Raw genomic sequence first — 23,239 nt, 5'->3', positions numbered from 1 at the left:
TTAATATTAGATGTTAAAGGAATGCACATACAAAATAATAACAAAACTATGAGGCAACCTTCTTTATGTTGGCCATGGCTATCAGTGCCATATGCATCCCCATCAAAAAGGCAGATAAACAAGACGTTTCCTGGTGGAAATAAAATGTAATTTCCTCAAGCTGTTCAAGGGAAAAAAGGGTCCTCTGACCAAATAAGTTTGGGAAACAAACCAAACCTTAAAAAGTTCCTCTATTTCAGGATCTCTTAGAAGCTTTAAGATATTAACAGACACTGTGAGTCTCCAAGCAATGTAATACTCTGTTTCTAAATTCATTTGTCCATGCTCTTCTCATGGTCTGTTTATCATGAGGAACTAGCAATCCATGGAACACACTTTGGGAAACATGCTGGTTCTGTAATTTCCTATGTAATAATGTCACAGTACTTTCACCAGGCCACAATGTACTGACATTAATCATCTTATTTGCATATTACACTTTCAAGTTAAAACATAAACCTTTTTATCTTGTAATCTGAACAGTTTTCAACATGTCATGTACTTGGAAATTTCACTTCCTTTTAAAAAAATCTAGCTCAAAGAATTTCTCTTCCAGGAAGCCTCCGAGGTGGAACAAGAGGTCCATTTACTAATTTACTACTGACAACTCACTTTATTCTCTTCCTCTGGCTCCCAATAAAACAAAAAGCCCCACAGTTAAACACAACTGTTTGTCAATCCTGTTTTATTGGATTGTAAGCTTCTTTTAAGCTTTGTATAGAGGCTAACACATATAGATTTCAAAAAGTGATCAATCTTTTAATCATGATGCACAGTATGTGCATATCTATCTGCCTTTAGAGGTTCTTCTATTTCTCTGCAAATAGGTCAGAAGGATGTTATTATCTGTCTTTATATAATATTAAATTAAAATTCATACATCTTACAAGTTAGTTGGAGATGTTTATTTTAATTCAACCTTTCTATTTCCTTTTTCATAAACCAACTCTGAATTTCTTTCTCCAAACACAGTGCTCACTCTATTTGCTTTTTATGACTTCTTGTTCCCTGGGAACTGTAAGTCCGGCTCTCAAAGAGGCCTTTCGAAAGGATCAACTGTAATTTTATGAAATATAAAATTAATGTAATTTTATAATATAATTATTAGTAATTGAAACAAACCTAGAAGAAGACTAAGGAAAAGTCAGATTAGAAAACATTTCATAAAATATACTTATTGTTTTCAAATGAATATGACTTATTTTTTACAAATGAACACTATAACTCAAAGTAACTGTTAACCAAAAAATTTTAAGCACGTATCCCTCCTACTTTATAAATTGTTCCTTATTCATGGAGTAGACTCAATACATCCTCAAATAACGAGTGGACCAGCAGTATTGGTTTCAAAAATAGCTTCTCTTGCCAAGTGTGCACTATTCTTTATTTGGCAACTTCTTTCATAGACTATACAGATAAAAACCTCTGCTTAGTCTAGGATGAATTAATGAAAATTCTTGTTTTCTGAAAGTGGTTAAGAATGGGATTTTTAAGTTCACTGGCTATTTTAGCTAACTGAGAATAATCACTTTTATCATTTACAGATTATTGTTAATTCTTAAATCTTACAAATTACAGGGGCTCAGTGAGTTGAGCCTCGAACTCTTAATTTTGGCTCAGGTCATGATCTCATGGTTTGTGGGATCGAACCCTATATGGGGATGGAACCCCGTATTAGGCTCTGTCGCTTCGTGTTCTCTCTCTCACTCTCTCTCTGCCCCCTACCTCAAAATAAACAAACAAACATTTAAAAAATCTTATAAATTACAGTTAACCTGAAGACTGATGGGACATAATTTAGTCTACTGTGATTCGCAGAGTTCTTCAAAAGCTTATAGTATCAAATGAACGTCAATTCTCAACAGAGAGCTATAGATTGGGGGCAGTTAAGACTGTCTTTAAAATACAAAATGCCTTGGAAAGTGCTTTAAAAATTCACATGGTCTGCTTGTTTGCCCTGTTTTTTATTTGTTTTAACAGCAAAACGCTTTAAAAACATTAAGAAGAGCAGGAGACCGGAGTCTAGATGAAATGCAAGGTTATCTCACACAGGGTGTTTAGAGTACATTAAAATCTCTCTACATGCATTCTAGAGGGAACTCCCTCAGACACAGAAAGCACCACTATTCTTTCATGGATAGGAGTTTGGAGTTGGACTGAAGTGGCAGCAAGCTGACTGGACAACAGCAGCCATACTTTCTCACTTGCCCCATCAAATGTATCTGAAACAACAAACCCGACAATTATGCTGCCTCGGGTTTCATCTCTGATGGCATATGCCAGGGACTATGAAGTCCAGAAAGACTGCATGATTTCTTTCTCTTGCATAACAAAGGAGAAGGGATACTCCTGGGTATGTCAATACAGAGTCCCACAGGCTTGAACGCTTCAACATCATGGACAAGATGAGACAGGTGAAGAGTTGATACTGTGTGAGATTTCTTGGTATGGAAATTTAACTAGGACACCGGAACAACTGAGCTTTGCTTGGTGTGTGGTGTGGTCTTAAAGTGGGTCTTCCTAATCATTCGGGCTGTCCCTGTTGCAAAAGGTGACTTCTATTAGGGAGCGATTTCCCCTGATTTCACAGAGATTTCCAGCTTATCTCACATGTAAACACCTACAGATGTTTGCCTCTAGGAGCTGGTATGCCACTGACACAATCTCAAGTTTATCACTCACACTCGCAGGTTGTGGTTTCATTTAAGTGTTTCTGTATAAAGGTAAGGCATGAATGATGGTTGCAGACCTTTGAGAGCTATATTGGAAAATAACCAAGCCTAACGTCCATGACTATAAAACATAGATAACTTAACAGCATGAGCACTAACTGGAATGTGCTTTTAACAAAAATCTAAAGAACAAGATGAACGTTTTAACCATTTTCATTCTTGTTTTTGGTTTGAAAACTACCACCAAGAAGATACCACTTTTAAAACACAAATTGACTTTAATCTAGCTTGAGTCCTATTGAAAATAAATGTATTTCATTTCATGTAGTGTACCTGCTTTTACTGGAAACATGAAAGAAGGCTTAACATTGTTAAATTAAAAAAAAAATCCCAGGAAGGCTCTGAATGGAGAAATTTGAACTCTTGCTATTTCGCTAGATGTAAGAAAGCTGTGTGGGTGGCTGAGGGAGTGGGTTTACGTGTGTGAGCAGGGGTGAGTGAATGTGCCTGCATGTGCTTGCATGTGTTGTAAGTGCCACACAGAAAGTAACAGACTAGATGTGTTCCGAGTTCTAAGGAGAAACTTTCAGTTAACCTTCAGCCTGGAAGTTACTCTATTTACAAAAGCCAGGGAGATTTATAAAACTCTTCTCACTGCCATATTGCAAGGATTCTGTAGAAGGTAAGCATATTTTGCAGAGAGGGCACTGGGGAAAGAGCCATTTTAAATTTCAGCATTTGCAAGATCTGAAGCATCTAATAGGAACAGGGATATTTAAAGCTAAAGAAAAACCACTGATTAAATCTGTACTTTAAATTCTCAACAGCTGAAGGCAGAAAGAATTTTTTATATGCTCCCAATGCAAGAAAATGATCTCCAAAAAGTGGACTAAAATGGACTGAATAAAATCCAGAAAAGGTTTAGCAAATAATAAAGAACAGGGCTAAAACAAAATGAAATCAAGACACATTTTCTAGTCATTCCCGGCTCAAGGTTTTTATACAAATCCTAGTAAAGAACCATATTGCATTTATAACTGTAATTATTTATTTTGTACAAGTATACATATTTTAACATATATACCCATAATTCTGTTCAATTTAATTATTTAATAAATTTCACAGTTTATATATTTTAACTCTTTTATTGTCCTTCACCCCCAGAAATGTAAACTCCATGAAGGAGGTGATTTTTGTCTCCTCTGCTCACTTCTGTACTCCCAAACCTGAAACAATAATGTAGGAGGCACTATGTACATGTTTTTTTTTTTTTTTAAAAGGATTCCATAGTATAGGTTCAGTGTTATCTCCACTAACTCTCTGTTACCTTTTAAAGTCCCAAGTAAAAAGTACTGTTTCACGTATTATTAAGGCCTAAAGGCAAAGTTAAATGACCTTTATTACAATTTTATAATTTTGAGGATCAGAATGGGCAGAACAAATAAACAGTTGTCTCTTAGAAGGCAGAGTATAAATGACTACTACTAGTTTGGATATGTGAGAAGGTAAGTATCAGTCAGAGCATAACAGAGGGACATCTCCTTATGTGCCAAATGAAAGGAAATCACTTATCTCATTTGTTCATAATTATGACCAGGAGACAGAAGTTCAAATTCAAATGCATTTAAGGCAATCTCTGCTAATTAATGGTAGAGGAGATGGCCTATGCGATATAAGAAATTTATTTAATTTACTTTTTTTTTTTAGAGAGAGAGAGAGAGAAGAGAGAGAGAACAAGTTAGAAAGGGTCAGAGGGAGAGGGAGAGAATCTTAAGTAGGCTGCATGTTCAGCATGAAGCCTGACGCAGGGCTCGATCTCTCAAACTGTGAGACCATGAACTGAGCTGAAATCAAGAGTTGGATGTTTAACTGACTGAGCCACCTAGGAACCCCTATGGAATTTATTTTTAAATGTATTCTTTTTTCTGGGGGCACCTGGGTGGCTCAGTCAGTTAAGCGTCTGACTTCTGCTCAGGTCATGATCCCGTGGTTCTTGGATTCAAGCCCTACGTTGGGGTCCATGTTGATGGCTCGGAGCCTGGAGCCTACTTCAGATTCTGTGTCTCCCTCTCTCTCTGCCCCAACCCTGCTTGTGCGTGCTCTATTAAAAATGAATAAACATTAAAAATATTTTTTTAATAAATGGATTTTTTCCTCTTTTGATATTAAAGAGAACATTTTTTAAATTAATATATAGTTCACATAACACAAAATTCACCACTTTAAAGTATAGAATTCGTTGGTTTTTGATATATTCACAAGGCTGTGCCACCATCGCCACTATCTCATTCTAGAACATTTCCATCACCCTCAAAAGAAACTCTGTACTCATTAGCAGCCACTCCCTGTCTGCCTGCCCCCACCCCGATCTCCATGGTAACCACCACTCTACTTTCTGTCTTTATATAGATTTGCCATTCTGGACATTTCATATGAATGCAGTCAGACTATATGTGACCTTTTGTGTGTGGCTTCTTTCACTTAGCAGAAGGGTTATAGGGCTGTGATGTAGCATGTATTTACTACTTCATTCCATTTATGGCAGAATAATTGTCCATGTATACATACGCCAAATTAATGCATTCATCAGCTGATGTACCTCTGGGTTGCTTCCACTTTGGAGGTATTATGAATAATGCTGTTGTGAACATTCATGTAGAAGTTTTTGTATGGACATGTGTTTTCATTTATTGTGGGTATATGCCTAGAGGATGAAACTGCTGGGTCATATAATCTCTATTTTTAATTTTCTGAAGAAGTGAAAGACTCTTTTCCTCAGGAGTGGCATCATTTTACATTCTCAGCAGCAATGTATAAGGGTTCTAATTTCTCCACATCTTCACCAACCCTTGGTATTGTCTGTCTTTTTCGTGATAGCCAACCTTCTCGGTGTGAGGCAGTACTTCATCTCAGTTTTTGGGTTCCATTTCCCTGATGGTTAATGACGTTGAGCATCTTTTCATGCCCTTATTAGCTATCTGTTTATCTTCTTATAGAAAAGTCTATTCAAATCAGTTTCTTTACTTTTAGTTCTTGAGTTGTAAGAGTTTGAAATGTGTTCACAAACGGTTAAATTTCACTGAGAAAAGCCAGAGAGAAGGCTAGCTGAATTACTGAAAACACTTGAATCCACATCTGATCTACACCTTTTGGTGTCTCAAACTCTTAGAGGTATCATCATCTTTCTCTTTATGTGGGGTATTAAACTCACCCATCTATGGTTTCTGCTTTCTGACTCTATCTAATCTCATTACTGCTATTGATTCAATTGCTATAATGTGGGTCACATCTATCTCATTCTTTCCATTTTTATGGCAATGGCACATGCAGACCCTCATTGCCCTTTGCCTAAACTATCTTCCTGCTCCCAGTCTCTCTCCCTACAGACACACTATGTGCTGATCTCAAGTATCTTTATAAAACACAACTCTGATCATATCTCTTTCTTGCTCACCGCTTTTATAGTTGGTCTCAGCCTACTTTTTCTATCTCTGTTTTTTTTCTCCCACCCTCTGAACTACAGAAGAACTAATTTGGAAGGGTTCTCCCATCTTATTATAATCATTAATTTGTTTGCTTGTCTCTGCCATAGATTGCAAGTTTTTAAAAATGTAATAATGTAAGAAAGATGAATTAATACAAGTAAAAATGTTCAAAGAAATTAAATGGCAGCTATGCTGTAAGAACAAATGGGCAGAACAAGTAGATATTAGATAGATTTTTTTACTGTAATTTTTATTGCTAGAAATCTGTGGGAACAAAAGTTAGGTGCAGATATGATTACACATAAAATTACCAATTACACCAGGACTACTTGAAGCAAGGAGGCCATATATTTGCACTCTGCATTAAATAAAGAAAAGTTAAGGTTTCAGGCCTTTCAGTTGTCATGCACTTCTGGCTAGCAGCAGTAGTAGGCATTATATTGTTGTATAGTCCCATATTGCCACATGGCGGAACAGCTTTTTATTTTGTGGCAAGCATTATATGAATGCAAATTTACACCAAATGAATGCAGAGAAAATTTTCTTTGAAAGAAAATCATTTTGTGGCTTAATTCTTAAACAAAAGGTAAAACCACAGGGCCAGACTGACTCCTCTGATCCGAGAATTCCCTTACAGCACCCAACACAGAGGACATAAAAGAGAAGTTTTCCAATAATTTCATCTTCAAAATATTCTAATAACCAAATATCAATATTAAATTAATTATTTTTTTAAGGAAATGTGCTCAATTATTCCACAGCTTGACAATCACGTAACCTCAGACACACAGAACTGTGTATCGTACTAAGCAAATGTAGGAATGAACATACATACACTTTTAGAGGCATAACAGCCTCTAAAAAAATTGTCGGACAAAGAAAACCTTTTCTAAAATTCAGGACAAATGTAATTGCTGGAACGGAGAGAGAAGAAAAGTAGGCTAAAAAAAAAGATGTTTTCTATTTTATAGATTTTTCTCTTGGGTGTAATTATGAAGTGACATTCAAGTGCAACCAATCAAGTCACTATTTTTTTCTCACAAAATTCAAAGACATCAGCAAAACCACCTATGTCAGTAATAAAAATAAAAAGTCTTTGACTTTTTAAATGTTTTCATACTGTCACAGTGGAATAAAATTAGCTTGAAAAATGATCTAAAGGCACATGATGCAGTTCATTATGTATAACGGCAACAGAGGCGCTTTCCCAGTGTTCATAAAGGCTGCTCCATTAAATTTACCTCCAGTCAATAATTAGGAGTCCACAAATAAACCTGGGCAATTAAATCAATACTGCCAGGCAATTATATTCCAGAGTCCAGGCTCAGTGGCACAAAAAGGCACTACATCAAACTGCAGTATTAAGCGGTCTAATGCCATTTTCCACAGGATTTTTTTTGCACCGACTAAGCGGCATAAGTATATATCCAGATAATGTAGAATGTGTGCACGTACATCTACAAAGGTGAGTCAAAAAAGCAGGTCTGGTGTCAATACAGCTTTAGAAAAATTTAATAAAGATTTACGCATGTGGATCTATTTTTTTTATGTCCATAACTGACGATGACAGCTCCATATTAAAGAGTCATGTTTACAATTTGAACATTAAAAAATTCATTTAAGAGTTTATTTTTTATCATTTTTCAAGCCTAAATATATAACCTGTCACACTCATTACTGAACTCCTTTGATATGCTGGCCACTGGGCTGGGTGCTGGGCATGCAACATTCATTAAGAAATGGCCTTTCTTCTCAAAGCAAGTTGTCACTGTAGAAGACATTGCCTGCACTTGAAGAACTTTAAGCAAAGATTGCCAATCACCTTCTGTTACTATGGAAGTGATTCCAGATAACATTTCAAAAATATATAAGACTGACACTAAGAATATGAGTAGTTCATGTATTATTTACTTATCCTTGACTTTTCCAGAAGTATAGATGCTGTTGTTTGTTCATGTAAATGTAAAATAAATGTGTTTAAAACTGCTTTTATTTTTAATCTTTACACAGAAACATTTATAATGGCTTTCCAAAAATCACAGGACAGTAATGGATGTGTATATTTTTTGCTATTTTGAAAAACACATTTTAGCTCTTTTTATCCTTGGTTCATTTTTAAAAGAGACAATTAGGTTAAGCAAAAAGAACTCTAATGAAAAACTTTTTGAATACATTACATGCTGTTGGTGATGTCAAAACAAAAGCTGGCTATGACTAGAAAAGCAGGGCTCTCACCTGCCAATAAACTGCCCTTGATCACTTACAAGAGGGGCACATCCCAGCAGACTCTATGTGTATTAAAAAAATACTTGAAAGGAAAGAAAAAGTATCACACAGGTCACAGCAGCCGTCTCAATGGACCCCTCAGGGATTTCAACTCGTCTTGGCCTTGTCATCCTCTATGCAGCTTTCCACTCGGCCCAGAAAATGTCGATAGGAAAATGTTTGAGGGGCCTCTGGTGGAAATTTTTTCATTCTTCCTGCATTGACAGGATGCCAAATCAATATTTACTTCCCACTAACAAGCTGCTCGAGGTCTCAGTAGAAAATATTGTAGAGAATGCGGGAAGACACAGTAATAAACAGCTGTCTGGCTGTGAGGAAAACATGAATTGACTGGAAACAGGTCCATAGTAAAAGGTCACTGAAACCCATGAACTCCTCAGGTGTCCATATCAACTACTAACTTTAAAGACACATAATAAAGAATCTCTTTTCCTAAGAGGGCTGAGAGAACGGATCATTTTCAGTGTAGCTAGCATAGAGGCTGACTCAATAATTTAATTAATGCATTTGCTAAGACCTATGTTGGCTCTTCCCAAGGCATTTGTTTCATTTGTTAAGTCCAAAAGTACAAATAGAGGGTTAACTTTCCTGTCTACCTATTGGAATACTTCTTTACCTAACAGAAGTAAATAATGTGTAACTATTTGCAAAAAGTTAGACATCGAGTAAAAATGTAAGGCTTGAAATGTTTTTTTGAGAAGTTTTAATACATGAAGCAGAAAAATGAAATACCTGTCCTTCAAGAAGTTTCTGAATGTACAACAGCCATTCCCGATCATTTTCAGCATCTATCTTCGTCCTTTCTATTTCCTAAATGAAGAAAATCAAAAGACTGGTGTTAATTGTAAGTACATGAACTTGATCATACTGTCAGGTAACTAAATAAATTTAGAGAGATACTGGCAGAATAGAATTCAACAAAGACCAGCCTGTCCCTTAAGAGGAGGGAATATGCAAATCTGTGCTCTTAATAATACTTTATAACTACTGACATGAGGAAGATAAGCTCTATCTCTCTATTTCACAATACAATTCAGGAACATTTTATTTCTGCCTTCACAGTAGAGCTCAAGGTAGAGACTGAGGTGGAGGTAAAAGCGATTAAAATCAAGCAAAAAATAAGACAGAGCTGTACAGAGGTGCCTGGCTGGCTGCCTGGCTTGTGACGCTTGATCTTGGCATCATGGGTTCAAGTCCCACACTGGGTGTAGGGATTACTTAAATAAGTAAATAAACTTAATAAAAAGAGCTATATAAAATAATCATTTACAAGGGACTCTTGTAAGATAACATAAAACCTTATACTGAAACAATATGACTTGTCAATAGATAATTAAGGAGTAATTGTTACAGGTAAAAACAAAATAGGACGTGGCATGCCACTGGGGTATTTAAATGCTTACTTATTTAAAATATCCAATAACTGACTGATAAGCAAGGGGCTCTTCAACCTAACAGTGTTGTAAGTGCCTAAATATTTCAACCTTTCAATTATCGAGGTAATATATTTCTGAAAGTATAATGCATTCATATGTGCTGTTGATTATTCAGTTAAAATCATGATTCAAAATAAAATAAAATAAAATCATGATTCAGTTTACAAAAAGACGGACTTTTCAAAAAGGGAAAGGTTTTGGGGCGCCTGGGTGGCGCAGTTGGTTGGGCGTCCGACTTCAGCCAGGTCACGATCTCGCGGTCCGTGAGTTCGAGCCCCGCGTCAGGCTCTGGGCTGATGGCTCAGAGCCTGGAGCCTGCTTCCGATTCTGTGTCTCCCTCTCTCTCTGCCCCTCCCCCGTTCATGCTCTGTCTCTCTCTGTCCCAAAAATAAATAAACGTTGAAAAAAAAATTTTTTTTTAAAAAAAAGGGAAAGGTTTTTGGGAAACTAACATTTGTTGAAATTTACTGTATGCCAGGTATCCCACTAGGCACTTCATATGGAGTATCAATTTTTACATGAATTTGCTAGAATTCAGTGTAGCTTAAAGAATATAAGTCAGCTGGTTTGGGCTCTGCTTGGACAAGTCCAGTCAACTCTCTAGACCTCTGAAAAGATGCAGGGATCTAACTAAGCTCTGATCTATAATTAAACCTAGTAAATGTATCAAGGTGCACTGATCCTCCTAGAACAGGGTGTTTGTACTAGTGTCCTTTTTCTTCCAGGAGGACTTGCACTGAAGGTTATGTGATATGCAAACTTCAGTGCTGTACGTTCTGGCTCTAGAATACATCTGCCCAGAGGCAGAGGCTGGGGTACTATTTCTTCACAGAAATGTGCCAGCTACTCTTTGGGACTATAAAGAGAGATCTAATTCATATACTCAAAGGGAAAACTTTTTTCTAACTTGTCCATTCAGAGAGGGTACTTTTTCCTAATTTGTAAGCCCAGAGAGGGCATCTTTTGAGACCACACAAAGCCGATGGGCCTGTATTCCAGAACATTTATCTGTGTGTATGCACACACATGCACACACAAATACACACATACATGAGGGCTTTTGGAAATCTGCTTGTTTTAAAGCTCTTAGGCAACTGTGGAGGACTCAATCCTAATTTTCTGTTAGGATTCTCATTGTCAATCAACAAATCTTAATTAAATGTCTATAATAATGTATAGTTAACACCCTTGCCAGAGACACTATTATTTCTTGTGTGTCTTGTATTTGATACTATATTTGATAATGCTCCTGTCCTTCAAAGTTCAGAATTCACAAAGTGAATTCAAAGTGTAGAAGTCATGGGCATTGTGACATAGGTGCTAAAAAAAAGGGAAACTGATAGTTCACTATCCTGTTCACCCATGGGATGAAAATAATTTCGTAGGTTGACCTCTTTTCTAAGAATTCCTGGAAGTTTGGGGCGCCTGGGTGGCTCAGTTGGTTAAGCGGCCGACTTCGGCTCAGGTCATGATCTCGCGGTCCGTGAGTTCAAGCCCCGTGTCGGGCTCTGTGCTGACAGCTCAGAGCCTGGAGCCTGTTTCAGATTCTGTGTCTCCCTCTCTCTCTGACCCTCCCCCGTTCATGCTCTGTCTCTCTCTGTCTCACAAATAAATAAACGTTAAAAAAAAAAAGAATTCCTGGAAGTTTAAAAACTGCAGTTTTTGCAGTTTGCAAATTGTAGATCTGCTCTGCTCCAGAATTTTTTTTTCTCCAGAAGTTTTTTGAGAAGCTGACAGGGGTGCTGGAGGATGTTCTCATACAAATATTCACGTCTACCATTTTAGTTATTCATTGAGCAAATATGTATTGGGAAGCTACTAGTGCTGTCATCTCTTTAAATGTTTGCAAACAATAAAGTCTAGTATTCATGTATTAAAGTTCAGAGACTTAATTATAGAACAGGATTATCATCCTCAGGTCTCATAGAAGACTACATATAGGATGAGCTTCTATTGTCAATGAGGAAACAACTATGTTTAAAAATGCAGTGGCCTCCCCAGGGGTACAGAATTGCTACTGAAGACTCATATGCATATCAATTCACTCAGACAGGAGTACTTTAGCCAATTTAAAGCCATAAATATATTTTTCTTTAACTTCATCAACAATAATTTTGAATTTATCTAGGAAAGCCAATAGATTTACTATTTTTACTCACATCGGAGGAAAGGTCCTCAAATCAATGATGACCCACCTTAACTAAATCCATTCAAACTGGCTTAATTAAAAATAGTATCTTATAAGATAAATGATTAACTAAATTAAAGAAAATGGAAGTGACAGGAAAGGACTTGAATAACAAAGAAGCAGGTCTAAAGGTTCTACGTACTGGCTTATTTCTGTATTACAGTTAAATTTTTCTAAAGGTTTTCTGAGTTGGTTAATACCCCTGATGTAACTTTCACTAGTACATTGTCAAGCTTACCTTCATTAATATTATATTAAAGATGAAACTCTAAGAATTATAAAACAAATAAAAGTATTTGCTTAAGTTCAATGTGTAAAGAGCCCTTGATTAATAAATACTTAAATGACCTTACCATTTCATCTTCTGTATCTAATATTTCCTCTAGATCTGACCGTGAAATGTTGAGAATAGAAGCTGCCAACGTCTGGGCTTTATGGGTTGAAGTTCTGCAAGCGTCCCTGTTTTTCTGCATTTTTTTACGCTCTCTGATTTGTTGCCTTATTTCATAGACATCATTTTGTAATTCCTTGACCAAAGCCTGCAACACATTGGAAAGAATGTGGGCTCATATGGAAGTCATAAATGAAGACAAAGCAGTCATAATATAAAAATATAAGGATATCAGCAAATCATTGCTTATTAGGATTACTCTGATTTTATTTATTTTGGAACACAATAGATTGCTCTTTACTTATTGTCTGTATGTAATAAAAGCTCTTTTAAATGAACACTCAACCAACTTGCTGGATTAACCAAACTCTCCAATCCCTCTTTCAGGTTTATGAACTGATATCCTGGTTGGTGAGCTCTTGCATCAGGCAGGCTACTTTTCATCATGCCAGAGCACAACTACTCCTGCCCACAGAGCTGATGCCAATTGTTGTTTGTTTATTGCTGAATGTGTGTATATTCGTTGTAACAGGTTAATTATATTATTAATTTAATTATTACATAAACTGGTGAAATATGGCTACAGAAAGAGAGCTATTTCTATTTTATTAAAACTGGATCAGAAATCCTTTGCAAGGACTTGATCAAGTCAAGTTGAGTAAAAATGCAATTGAAATATTTGTGGGAAAGACAACAATAAAGATAAAATAAAATTAAAAAAAAACCCGAATCCAAAACCATAGGACTACTTCACAAGAGTCTTTAAGTTCTCCTTTTCAGAAACGAATCAATGCTAGTCTATACCATGCCTGCCCAAGCATGAGAAAAGGACACCCCTTACTCTGGGTAGACAGAGCTCTGGACCTCGGGTGCCTGGCTTCGTGAGCTGAGAGCAGCCTAGCCAGATGTTTGGGTTGTTTTTCTTTTTTAAAGTTTATTTATTTTTGAGAGAGAGAGAAAAAGAGAGAGAGAGAGTGAGTGTGCGCAAGTGAGAGCTGGGGAGGGGCAGAGAGAAAAGGAGACACAGAATCTAAAGCAGGCTCCAGGCTCTGAGCTTAACCAACTGAGCCATCTAGGCACCGCTGTTTGGGTTTTTCAATCTTAATGCCAGCTCAAGCAATGTTGCAATAAATAACAGTGCTCATGTATACATTTTGCATCTCTAGGATATATCCATGGAAGAGAAATTGCTGGACCAATGGGTGTGTCTAACTGTAATTCTGAAAACCGTTAATGTCCCCACCCTCCAAGACAGTACCAAGATATACCTCTACAAAGAACATATGAAAGTATTTGTGGGGCACCTGGGTGGCTCAACTGGTTAAGCGTCCAACTTTGGCTCAGGTCATGATCGCACAGTTTATGAGTTTAAGTCCCATATCGGGCTCTCTGCTGTCAGTGTGGAGCCTGCTTCTGATCCTCTGTCCACCCCCTTCCCCGCCCCTCCCCGGCTCCTGCTCTGTCTCTCTCTCTCTCAAAAACAAATAAACATTAAAAGAGAGGCTCCTGGGTGGCTCAGTCATTTGAGTGTGGGACTCTTGACCTCAGCTCAGGTCATGATCTCACCGTTGGTGAGTTCAATCGCTGGATCAGGAGCTGCACTGAAAACACAGAGCCTGCTTGGGATTCTCTCTCCCTCTCTCTGCCCCTCCCCTGCTCATGCTGTCTCTGTCTCTCTCAAAATAAATAAATAAACTTAAAAAAAAAAAGTACTTGTTTCTGCATGCCATTAGCAAAACACCAATCTGGGATTTTACCGTAGCTTGTTTTTTCACTGTATGTGTAAGTTTCATTTCCCTTATGAAAAAAAAAAAAGTTGAACATCAGCCTTAAGAAATATTATATTTCTTTTCTCATTTTTTTCTGTTTTTCTTAGTGATTTACAGGAATCATTTATATATTGGGGATATTATATTTATCTATTGTACATATGTGAATTTTTTCATTCTTTGTATTTTTCTTTTCACAGTAATTAGTGTTTCGTGCCAAGGAAAAATATTTCTTATTTTTAATATACTCAATGGTTCTTTTCCTTTCTTTCTCACTTTTGAATTTAGTGTGTTACTTCAAAAAGTATTTTCCACAATGAGACATATATAAATGCATTTTCTAACCATGACTTTTTCTGCTACTTTTAAGTTTTTATTTTTCAATTTTCAATTTGTTACCCATTGGTCATCATTTTGAAATTGCTACATAAAATCATACTCAGTTGTCCCACAACCATTCATTAGAAAGTTCACCTTCCTCCCAGTGAACTCCTGTGTGTTTGGGTCAGTTTCTGGACTTTCTGTTCCGTTCCATCTCTCTTTTTACTAGTGAAGTGTTAGAACATATTTAAGCTAGTGAGGCTTTATAATAAATGTTAACATTTGGCAGGCTATCTCCCTCTCATTACCCTTCTTTTTCAGATTTTTCTTGGTAATTTTTGCTTGTTTGGTTTTCCATATGGAACATTTTCTAGTTTCTCTCCCCTTAAAAACCAAATCTTACTGGTAATTTTATTTCAATCATGTTACATTTCACTTGGATCAGGCTAACATTTTAACATGTTTGAGTCTTCCTAATTGAAGACCATGGAGTTCCTTCCCAGTTAAATCTTTATTTGCATTTCTTAGAATCATTTTTAAGTTTTCTCTTTATAGATCTAGCTTATTCCTGAGCATTTTATTTTTGGGGAGCTGCTTCTTTTTTTTTAAAGTTTATTTATTTTTGAGAGAGAGGGAAAGTGTGAGTGGGGGGGCAAAAAGAGAAGGAAAGAGAGAATCTCAAGTAGGCTCCACACTGTCAGCACAGAGCCCAATGTGGGGTTCAAACCCACGAACCCTGAGATCATGACCTGATTGGGGGCTGCTTCTAATACCGACTGTTGCTTGTATATATATAAAGATTGTTGACATATATTTAGCTTACTGAAGCTTCTTATTTGTTACAATTTTTCAGCTCCTTAGTTTCTAGGGATTGAATCGTATCTTCAAATATTGATAATTTTATCTCTTATTTTCCAAATATTACACCTCTAATTTTTTTTCTGATTGCATCAGTTAAGTTCCTCCCAAACAGTATTAAATAGTAGCACTGATGTGCCAGAAGCCAAGCTCTCCAACCAGCCTGATGGCAGGGCCCGGGCGGTGGACGGATCGGCACTGCATGGCGGCCCACCGAAAGTGAAGCTTCTTGGACTCCTGCTTTTATGTAATTTGGCCTTAGCGCTGGTCAGGGCAGCCCCCCTCCCAGTGAAAGCACCTGGGGATTTTTCGGTTGGGGAATTACCCACGACAGGCCCCCCGGGAAAAGAACCACTGGGGAAAGAAAGAAGATTCCGCAAGGAAATCATGCAGCCAGCCCTTGCCACCCCCTACAAAGACTCCTCTCCCTAAAGGAAGGACAGCCCCATATATTTCTCAGCCAAGGAGGGGGACAAATGGGTTCGAAATCCCCACTCTGGCAACAAAGGAATGTATATATGGATACAAGTTACTCCAACCCCTAGGCCCATTTGGCCCCCAGGAGGCATTCCAGATGATAACTGGACCTGGTGGGTTAAGGTACAGAATGGTTCATTAGTTCCTAGGTATACATTGTCTCTCTGGGAGCACATAAGGCGTGGGTTCCCAGGGCCCTCTTGGCTCACTCCCTGCACTCCAGACCAAAGCGAATACTTTTGTTCCTTGTACTGCAAATGGTTCAAAGGAACAATTAAAAAGTCACATCCCTGTAAACGTTCCCCTTGAGGTGTTGAGAGCTAGATGACCTTGAAAGGGCAGGAGGGAACGTTACAAGAAAATAACTATGTTGTTCCTTAATGGGTGATTACACAAAGGAACATCTTTAGAATCAGGTAATGCCAGAAAACATAGATGACACACGTTATAAGGAAATTGCTAACAAATATAATGCCACGCTTGCCACAATAAAGCGGCCAGTCTGACACACTGCTGTGGTCTGGGTCCATTTGTTACTTTCGCGACGCCGTTCATCCTTTGGGAACCCCTGGACCTGCTGGAGCTGGAGTCCGGCACTGATGGACATGCTTGACTTCTTCCTAACTTTAGTGACAGTCCTTTCACTTCTTAGGAAATACCATGCCAGCTTTGAGATGAGAGCCATATTTTAATGTTAAGAAATATATTTTAATATATTAATCTATAATATGTAATTTAATAGTTTTCTACGCATTTTTATTTCTTATAAAAATATCAAATTGTCTTAAGCCCATTTTACCATCCATATAAACTATCGTGATTTTCCATCATAAAGCTATTAATAGGATTATTAGTAATTTTCTTGGATTTGAATTATCCTTGCATTTCTGGAATAAACTCCAGTTGGTATGCTATATTATTTTTTGATGTGCTGTTGACCTCTATTTGCCAACATTTTATCATAGGATTTCTGCATTAATGTGAGATTGATTTCTTTTAGTTTTGTGCAGTCTTTTTTTTTTGTAACAATCTATAATGGTGTAATTTATTCATCAAATTCTAAAAATAATCCACACAAAATAATTTTCTTTACAAAACAACTTGAAAAATAGTTAATCAAGGGGGCGCCTATGTGGCTCAGTCAGTTAAGCATCCAATTTTTTTTTTTAATTTAAATCCAAGTTAGTCAACAAATAGTGTAATAATGACTTCAGCAATAGAATTTAGTAATTCATCACTTACATATAACACCCAGTGTGTGCAGTGTTTTTTTAAAAAATTTGGAGGTACCTTTCTCTTTCCAGGTGCTACAGTAGTTTTGATGAGATTAAATTGATCTGTTCTTTACTGTAGCAGAACTTGTCTGAATTTGGCTTACTTAGTATTTGCTGAAAGGGAAGGTAAGAAGGTACCTTTCTGACAACTTGGTTTTAGTATTCTCTTTGTTCTAGAGCAAAATTTGGAACATTATATTTTCCTAGAAAACTTTCCATTTCATCCAGGCTTTCAAATTTATTTGCATGTAGTTGAGCTAAGTAGCCTGCCATGATACCCCCCACCCCCCGAGTCTGTGGCTACTGTTATCACTTGTTTCGCATAGTTGTACTTTCTTTTTTCTTAATTAGGTAAGGTAACACCAGGTCCATCTATTTTATTACTTTTTCTTTTTAAATGTTTGTTTATTTATTTATTTATTTATTTTGAGAGACAGAGACAGAGACAGAGAGAGAGAGAGAGTAGGGGAGGGGCAGAAAGAGAGGAAGACACAGAATCCAAAGCAGGCTCCAGGCTCTAAGCCGGACAGAGCCCCACGAGGGGCTCAAACTCGTGAACCACAAGATCATGACCTGAGCTAAAGTGGGACACTTACATGACTGAGCCACTCAGGCACCCCATGCTTTTTCTTTTTTAAAAACAACTCTTGTTCACTTATTAATTGTACATTTTTAATTCATTAATTTCTATTTTAATCTTTAGATTCTAGTTATTAGTACTGGAGCTGTTTATTTTCATTTCTTCTTGTTTATTAATGTAAATATGTATAGTTACAATTTTTTTGAGCATTGTTTTAGCCATCCCGTGGGTTCTGATCATTCCAGAATGTTATTCTTTTAGGGATATTCTGTAATTTGTTCACATTTATCTTCTTGACCCAAGAATTTTTTTCTTTTAAATACTGAGGTCATAGTGACCTCTGTTTTCAGGTTTTGTAATTGATTAGTTTTATTGCATTACTCCCAGAGAAAGTTATCTGTAACTATTTCTACCTTTCAGAATTAATTAAGGTTTCCTTTGTGGTACATCTCAGGTCAGATCACCTGGACGCAGAATCTGAGATGAAAATTTGCGTGTGGGAGGTTTTTTGTAGAAACAACAGCTGTAAGAAGCTTCAGGAAGCAGGAATGGGAAAAAGTGAAATGCACTGCAGTTCCTGCAGAGGCTTCATGCCAGCTTATTGGGAGCTCTGGAGCTTCAGAGTTGTCTCATCTTTGTTTTTTCCCCTTTATACATGACACGAACTTTTTACTTGGCTCTTCTTTCTTTTTTTCCCATCCAGAAGCTTTACTAAAACACGCCTAGGGTATGAAACACTTAAGATCAATTTTCCCTGGTTCATTTTATGTTCTTATAAGTCTTTATTTCTGGAAATTGTTGCTGAATTACAACTTCAATATTTGTTCTGTTCCATGATTTGTTTTCCTCCTTGAAGACCCCAATTATACATATGTTGAATCTTTGTCACATGCTTCATAAATCCTTTTCCCCCTAATACATTTTATTTTTAAACTTAGACATAATAAGTGAAATAGTGCATGCATTTTAAGTGTTTCGTTTAATGAGCTTTGAGAATTGTATGCATGTATGTAGCCACTACCCTGCTCAAGATACAAAACATCTTCATACTCCAAAAATTTCTCTGATGTCCCTTCCTAGGCAATTCCTCCCACAGCCACACACCAAATGTTGACATACACACACATTCTTATGAAACCAACAATATATATTTTTTTCTGAGATAACTTATTTTCTTTTACTTTTTTGCTTTTCTGCCAACTAGCAAGTTGGCAGTTCATCTGCCTAAGTTCATCTGCTCCTATGTCTCATCATATTTTCCTTAAATTCTTACATTTAATTCTACCTTAAACATATCCTTTTTAGAAGAAATTATTAACATTTTAAACTCATACCAATATTAAAACAATTTTTTAATGTTTTTATTTATTTTTCAGAGACAGAGAGAGACACAGCATGAGTGGGGAAGGGGCAGAGAGAGAGGGGACACAGAATCCAAAGCAGGTTCCAGGCTCTGAGATGTCAGCACACAGCCCAATGCAGGGCTCAGACTCATGAACCACGAGATCATGACCTGAGCCGAAGTCAGACACAACAGAATGAGCCGCCCAGGAGCCCCATACTAATATATTTTCATCTACTCGATAGCAACTTATCTGTGGTGAAACTTTTTTTTCCTGCCATTTACTTTTTGTTTCTTTTTTCCATTCTTATTCTAGTATATTTGTATGGATACTATGTTGGTTCATTTCTCATAACTCAGTTTTTAAAGAGATTTTTTCCTAGATCACCTATTTGCAGAAAGTTACATAGCAGAGGGGCCTGTGCTATCTTCCAGACTAGTGACACTTTGCATATGACTTTAATTTTTTTAATGAATTCCATTAGCCAGGTTATTTTTGTTATGGTTTGGTTGTTTTCGTCTTTTTCTTTTAATACTGTAAGGAAACTCTTCTTTTGCCTGCTGTGAGAAAAGCTGCCTCCTTCAGATATTCATTGTCTATGTTATTCTTCATTAGGCCCTGCCTCCTCAATTCTTTGGAAGCAAACCAGTTCTAGGATGGCTATCACAAGCCACTGCAGACCTGTTCCACTGTTGCAAATAGGGGATATCAGATTTGCACCTCATGTGCACTTCATCTTCTAAGAGGTCTTGATCTTTCAGAGATCTGTAGCACCTAAGTCTTCTTTCCATGGTGTCTTATATCTGTGTCCTTTTGCATGCTTTCACTAATAACCTGTTTTTCACTGTTCTTCCATGTATTTTGAAATACAGAGTTTTAGCTATAACCTAGGTTGGCTGTGAAAAGGAGTTGAATTTTTCTTCATCATTCTTGTCTTCTGCATGATTCCAAAGGCGCAAAGGAGGGGTAGTGATGATTTTGCCTCTCTATAATCAAGTCATAATTTTCCAAAGTGCATTTCCCTCTAACATTTTATTATGAAAAGCTTCAAACATTCAGAAAAGTTGAAATAAATGTATGGTGTACAAATATGTACCCACTAGGGATGCCTGGGAGGCTCAGTCAGTTAAGTGTCCGACTTCAGCTCAGGTCATGATCTCACAGTTTGTGAGTTCAAGTCTCACATCGGATTCTGCACTGGCAGCCCAGAACCTGGAGCCTGCTTCAAATTCTGTGTCTCCATCTCTCTCTCTCTGCCCCTCCCTCACTTGTGCGCTCTCTCTCTCAAAAATAAATAAACATTAAAAACACAGAAACAAATATGTACCCACTACCTACATGCTACAATTAATTATTTTGCATTTTCACATATCCATCAATCCATCTTACTTTGTTGATGCATTTCAAAGGAAGCTGCAGAAATCTACACAGCTCCCCCCAAACACTTGAACATTCACATCATTAATGAAAAGTCAATATTTATTATGGTTCTCTTTAATACATTTTGAAGTGAAATTCATATAAAGTGAAATGCATAAGTCTTAATTACAGTTTTATCAGCTTTGACAAATGAAAACACTGGATAATCCAGACCCAGAGCAAAGTAAAGAACACTTCCATCACTTCAGAAAGTTTGCTTGTGTCCCTTCCTAGCCAATCCAAATCCTCGCCCCAAAGGCAAAACCACTGTCTGTAAAGTAATTTTGCTTGTTCTATAAATTTATAAATAGAATCATACACCATATACTGGTTTGTGTCTAGATTATTTCACTTATGTTTTTGAGATTCATCCACATTGTTACATATATCAGAAGTTCATTTCAAGGGTGCCTGGAAGGCTCAGTTGTTTAAGTGTCTGTCTCTTGATTCCGGCTCAAGTCAAGATCTCACAGTTTGTGGGTTCAAGCCCCACATTGGGCTCTGTGTTGACAGCACAGAGCTTGCTTGGGATTCTCTCTCTCTCCCTCTTCCTGCCCCGCCTTCTCCAAAATAAATAATAAACTTTAAAAAAAGTCCATTTCATTTTATTGCTGAGTAATATTCCATTATATAATAATACATTTTCTTGTAGATGGACACCTGGGCTATTTCCAATTCTTGACTATTATGAATAAAACTGCTATAAATATTGCTGAACACATTTGTGTGTATGTTTGCACACATATGTTTTCATTTCTTTTGGGTAAATCCTTAGAAGAAGAATTGCTAAGTCATATCATAGGTGAATGTTTCATTTATTAGAACTAGAGCTTTCCCCCAAATCTTCAACCACCAACAATGGATGAAAATTCTCCATTCTCTATATTCATTCCAACATTTGGTAGATTACATGTCTTCCCTTGAATTTATTTAAATATTTTTTAAATGCTACTATAAATTGAAAGTTTTCTATTTCATTTTCCAATTATTTACTGCTAACATATAAAAATAGATCTGATTTTTGTACTTTGGCCTTACATCTCATGAAATGGTTAATCTCTCTTGCTAATACTAGTAGCTGTTTTATAAATCTTTAGGAGTACCTATGTAAAGAATCATGTCTCATCAGAGAAATGCAAATCAAAACCACAATGATTAGTTACTTACAAAGATAATATGAATGTTAAAAAAACAAAAAGTAGTAAAATAGATATGATTACAATTAGTTAATGGATACAAAGATAAAAAAGATGTAAAACGTGACATCAAAAAAAAAACATGGAGTGAGGAGAATAAAAATGTTGAGCTTTAGAATGGGATCAAACTTAAGTTGTTATCAACTTAAAAGAGACTATTATGGATATAACAGATATAAGCTGTTATATGCAAGCCTTATGGTAAGCATAAGAAAATAAAGCTATAGAAAATCCAAAACAATAAAGGGAAAAGAATATAAGGATAACTTATATATGAAGAAAGTCATCAAACCACAAAGGAATAGTGCAAGGGAAGAAGAGAAGAACAGAGAGGAACTGTAAATACAGCTAGGAAGCAATTAACAAAATAGTAATAAGCACATACTTATCAATAATTACTTTAAATGTAAATGGACTAAATTCTCCAATCAAAAGACACAGGTTGATGGAATAGATAAAAAACCAACACTATCTATCTGTTGCCTACAAGAGACATACTTTAGATAGGACATACATAGACTGTGAAGGGATGGAAAAAGATATTCCATGCGAACAAAAACCAAAAGAGAGCTGAAGTACCTATATTTATATCGGATAAAATGGACTTTAAAACAAGGACTGCAAATAAAAGATGAAGAAGGGAGTTACATAATGATAAAGGCGTTAATCTAACAAGAGAATATAACATTTGTAAATATTTATGTATCCAACCTAGAAACACTTAAATATACAAAGCAAATATTAATAGACCTACAGGAAGAAATAAACAGCAATACAATAAAAGTAGGGGATTTTAATACCCACTTATATCAATGGATATATCATCCAGACAGAAAATCAATAAGGAAACATGAGTCTTAAATGACATTAGGCCAGATGTATGTAACAGGTATTTGCAAAACATTCCATCCACAAGCAACAGAATACACATTTTTCTTAAGTGCATATGGGACATTTTCCAAAATATATCATGTTAGGCCACAAAAGAAAACTTAATTTAAGAGAATTAAAATCATATAAAACACCTTTTCTGACCACAATGATATGTAACTAGAATTTAATTCCATTAATAAAACTGGAAAATTAAAAAATATGTGAATATTAAACAACATGCTACTGAATAACCAATGGGCAAGAGAAGAAATCAAGAGAAATAAAAAATACCTTGAGACAAATGAAAATGGAAATGTAACATCAAAATTTATGGGATGCAGCAAAAATAGTTCTAAAAGGAAAGTTCACAGTAATAAATGCCTATCTTAAGAAACAAGTGTCAAATAAAGAACCTAACTTTACACCTCAAGGAATTAGAAAAAGAAAAACAAATGAAGCCCAAAGAAAGTAGAAAGAAGGAAATAACAAAGATTAGAGCAGACATACATGAAATAGAAACTAAAAAGACAGTAGAAAAGATCAGTGAAACTAAGAGCTGGTTCTTTGAAAAAATAAACAAAATCGACAAACCTTCAGCTAGACTCACCAGGAAAAAAGAAAGGATGAAAATA

At 36.3% G+C, this 23,239-nt stretch overlaps 1 protein-coding gene across 2 annotated transcripts in view; it reads right to left on the bottom strand.

Moving 5' to 3' along the window:
* CNTLN (centlein) overlaps positions 1 to 23,239 on the bottom strand; it is a 310,623-nt gene that overhangs the window by 3,865 nt on the left and 283,519 nt on the right. For both annotated transcript variants that reach the window (XM_045470092.1, XM_045470093.1), the window contains exons 24-25: positions 12,460 to 12,645; positions 9,215 to 9,292 (exon numbers count right to left, since the gene is read on the bottom strand). In XM_045470092.1, coding sequence (XP_045326048.1) covers positions 9,215 to 9,292; positions 12,460 to 12,645 — 264 coding nt within the window. The remainder of the gene's footprint in view (positions 1 to 9,214; positions 9,293 to 12,459; positions 12,646 to 23,239) is intronic.

Source organism: Leopardus geoffroyi, chromosome D4 (genome assembly GCF_018350155.1).
Source record: "Leopardus geoffroyi isolate Oge1 chromosome D4, O.geoffroyi_Oge1_pat1.0, whole genome shotgun sequence".
NCBI lineage: Eukaryota > Metazoa > Chordata > Mammalia > Carnivora > Felidae > Leopardus > Leopardus geoffroyi.
The sequence above is the reverse complement of the archived record's forward strand: the minus strand, read 5'-3'. Positions and strand labels throughout refer to the sequence as shown.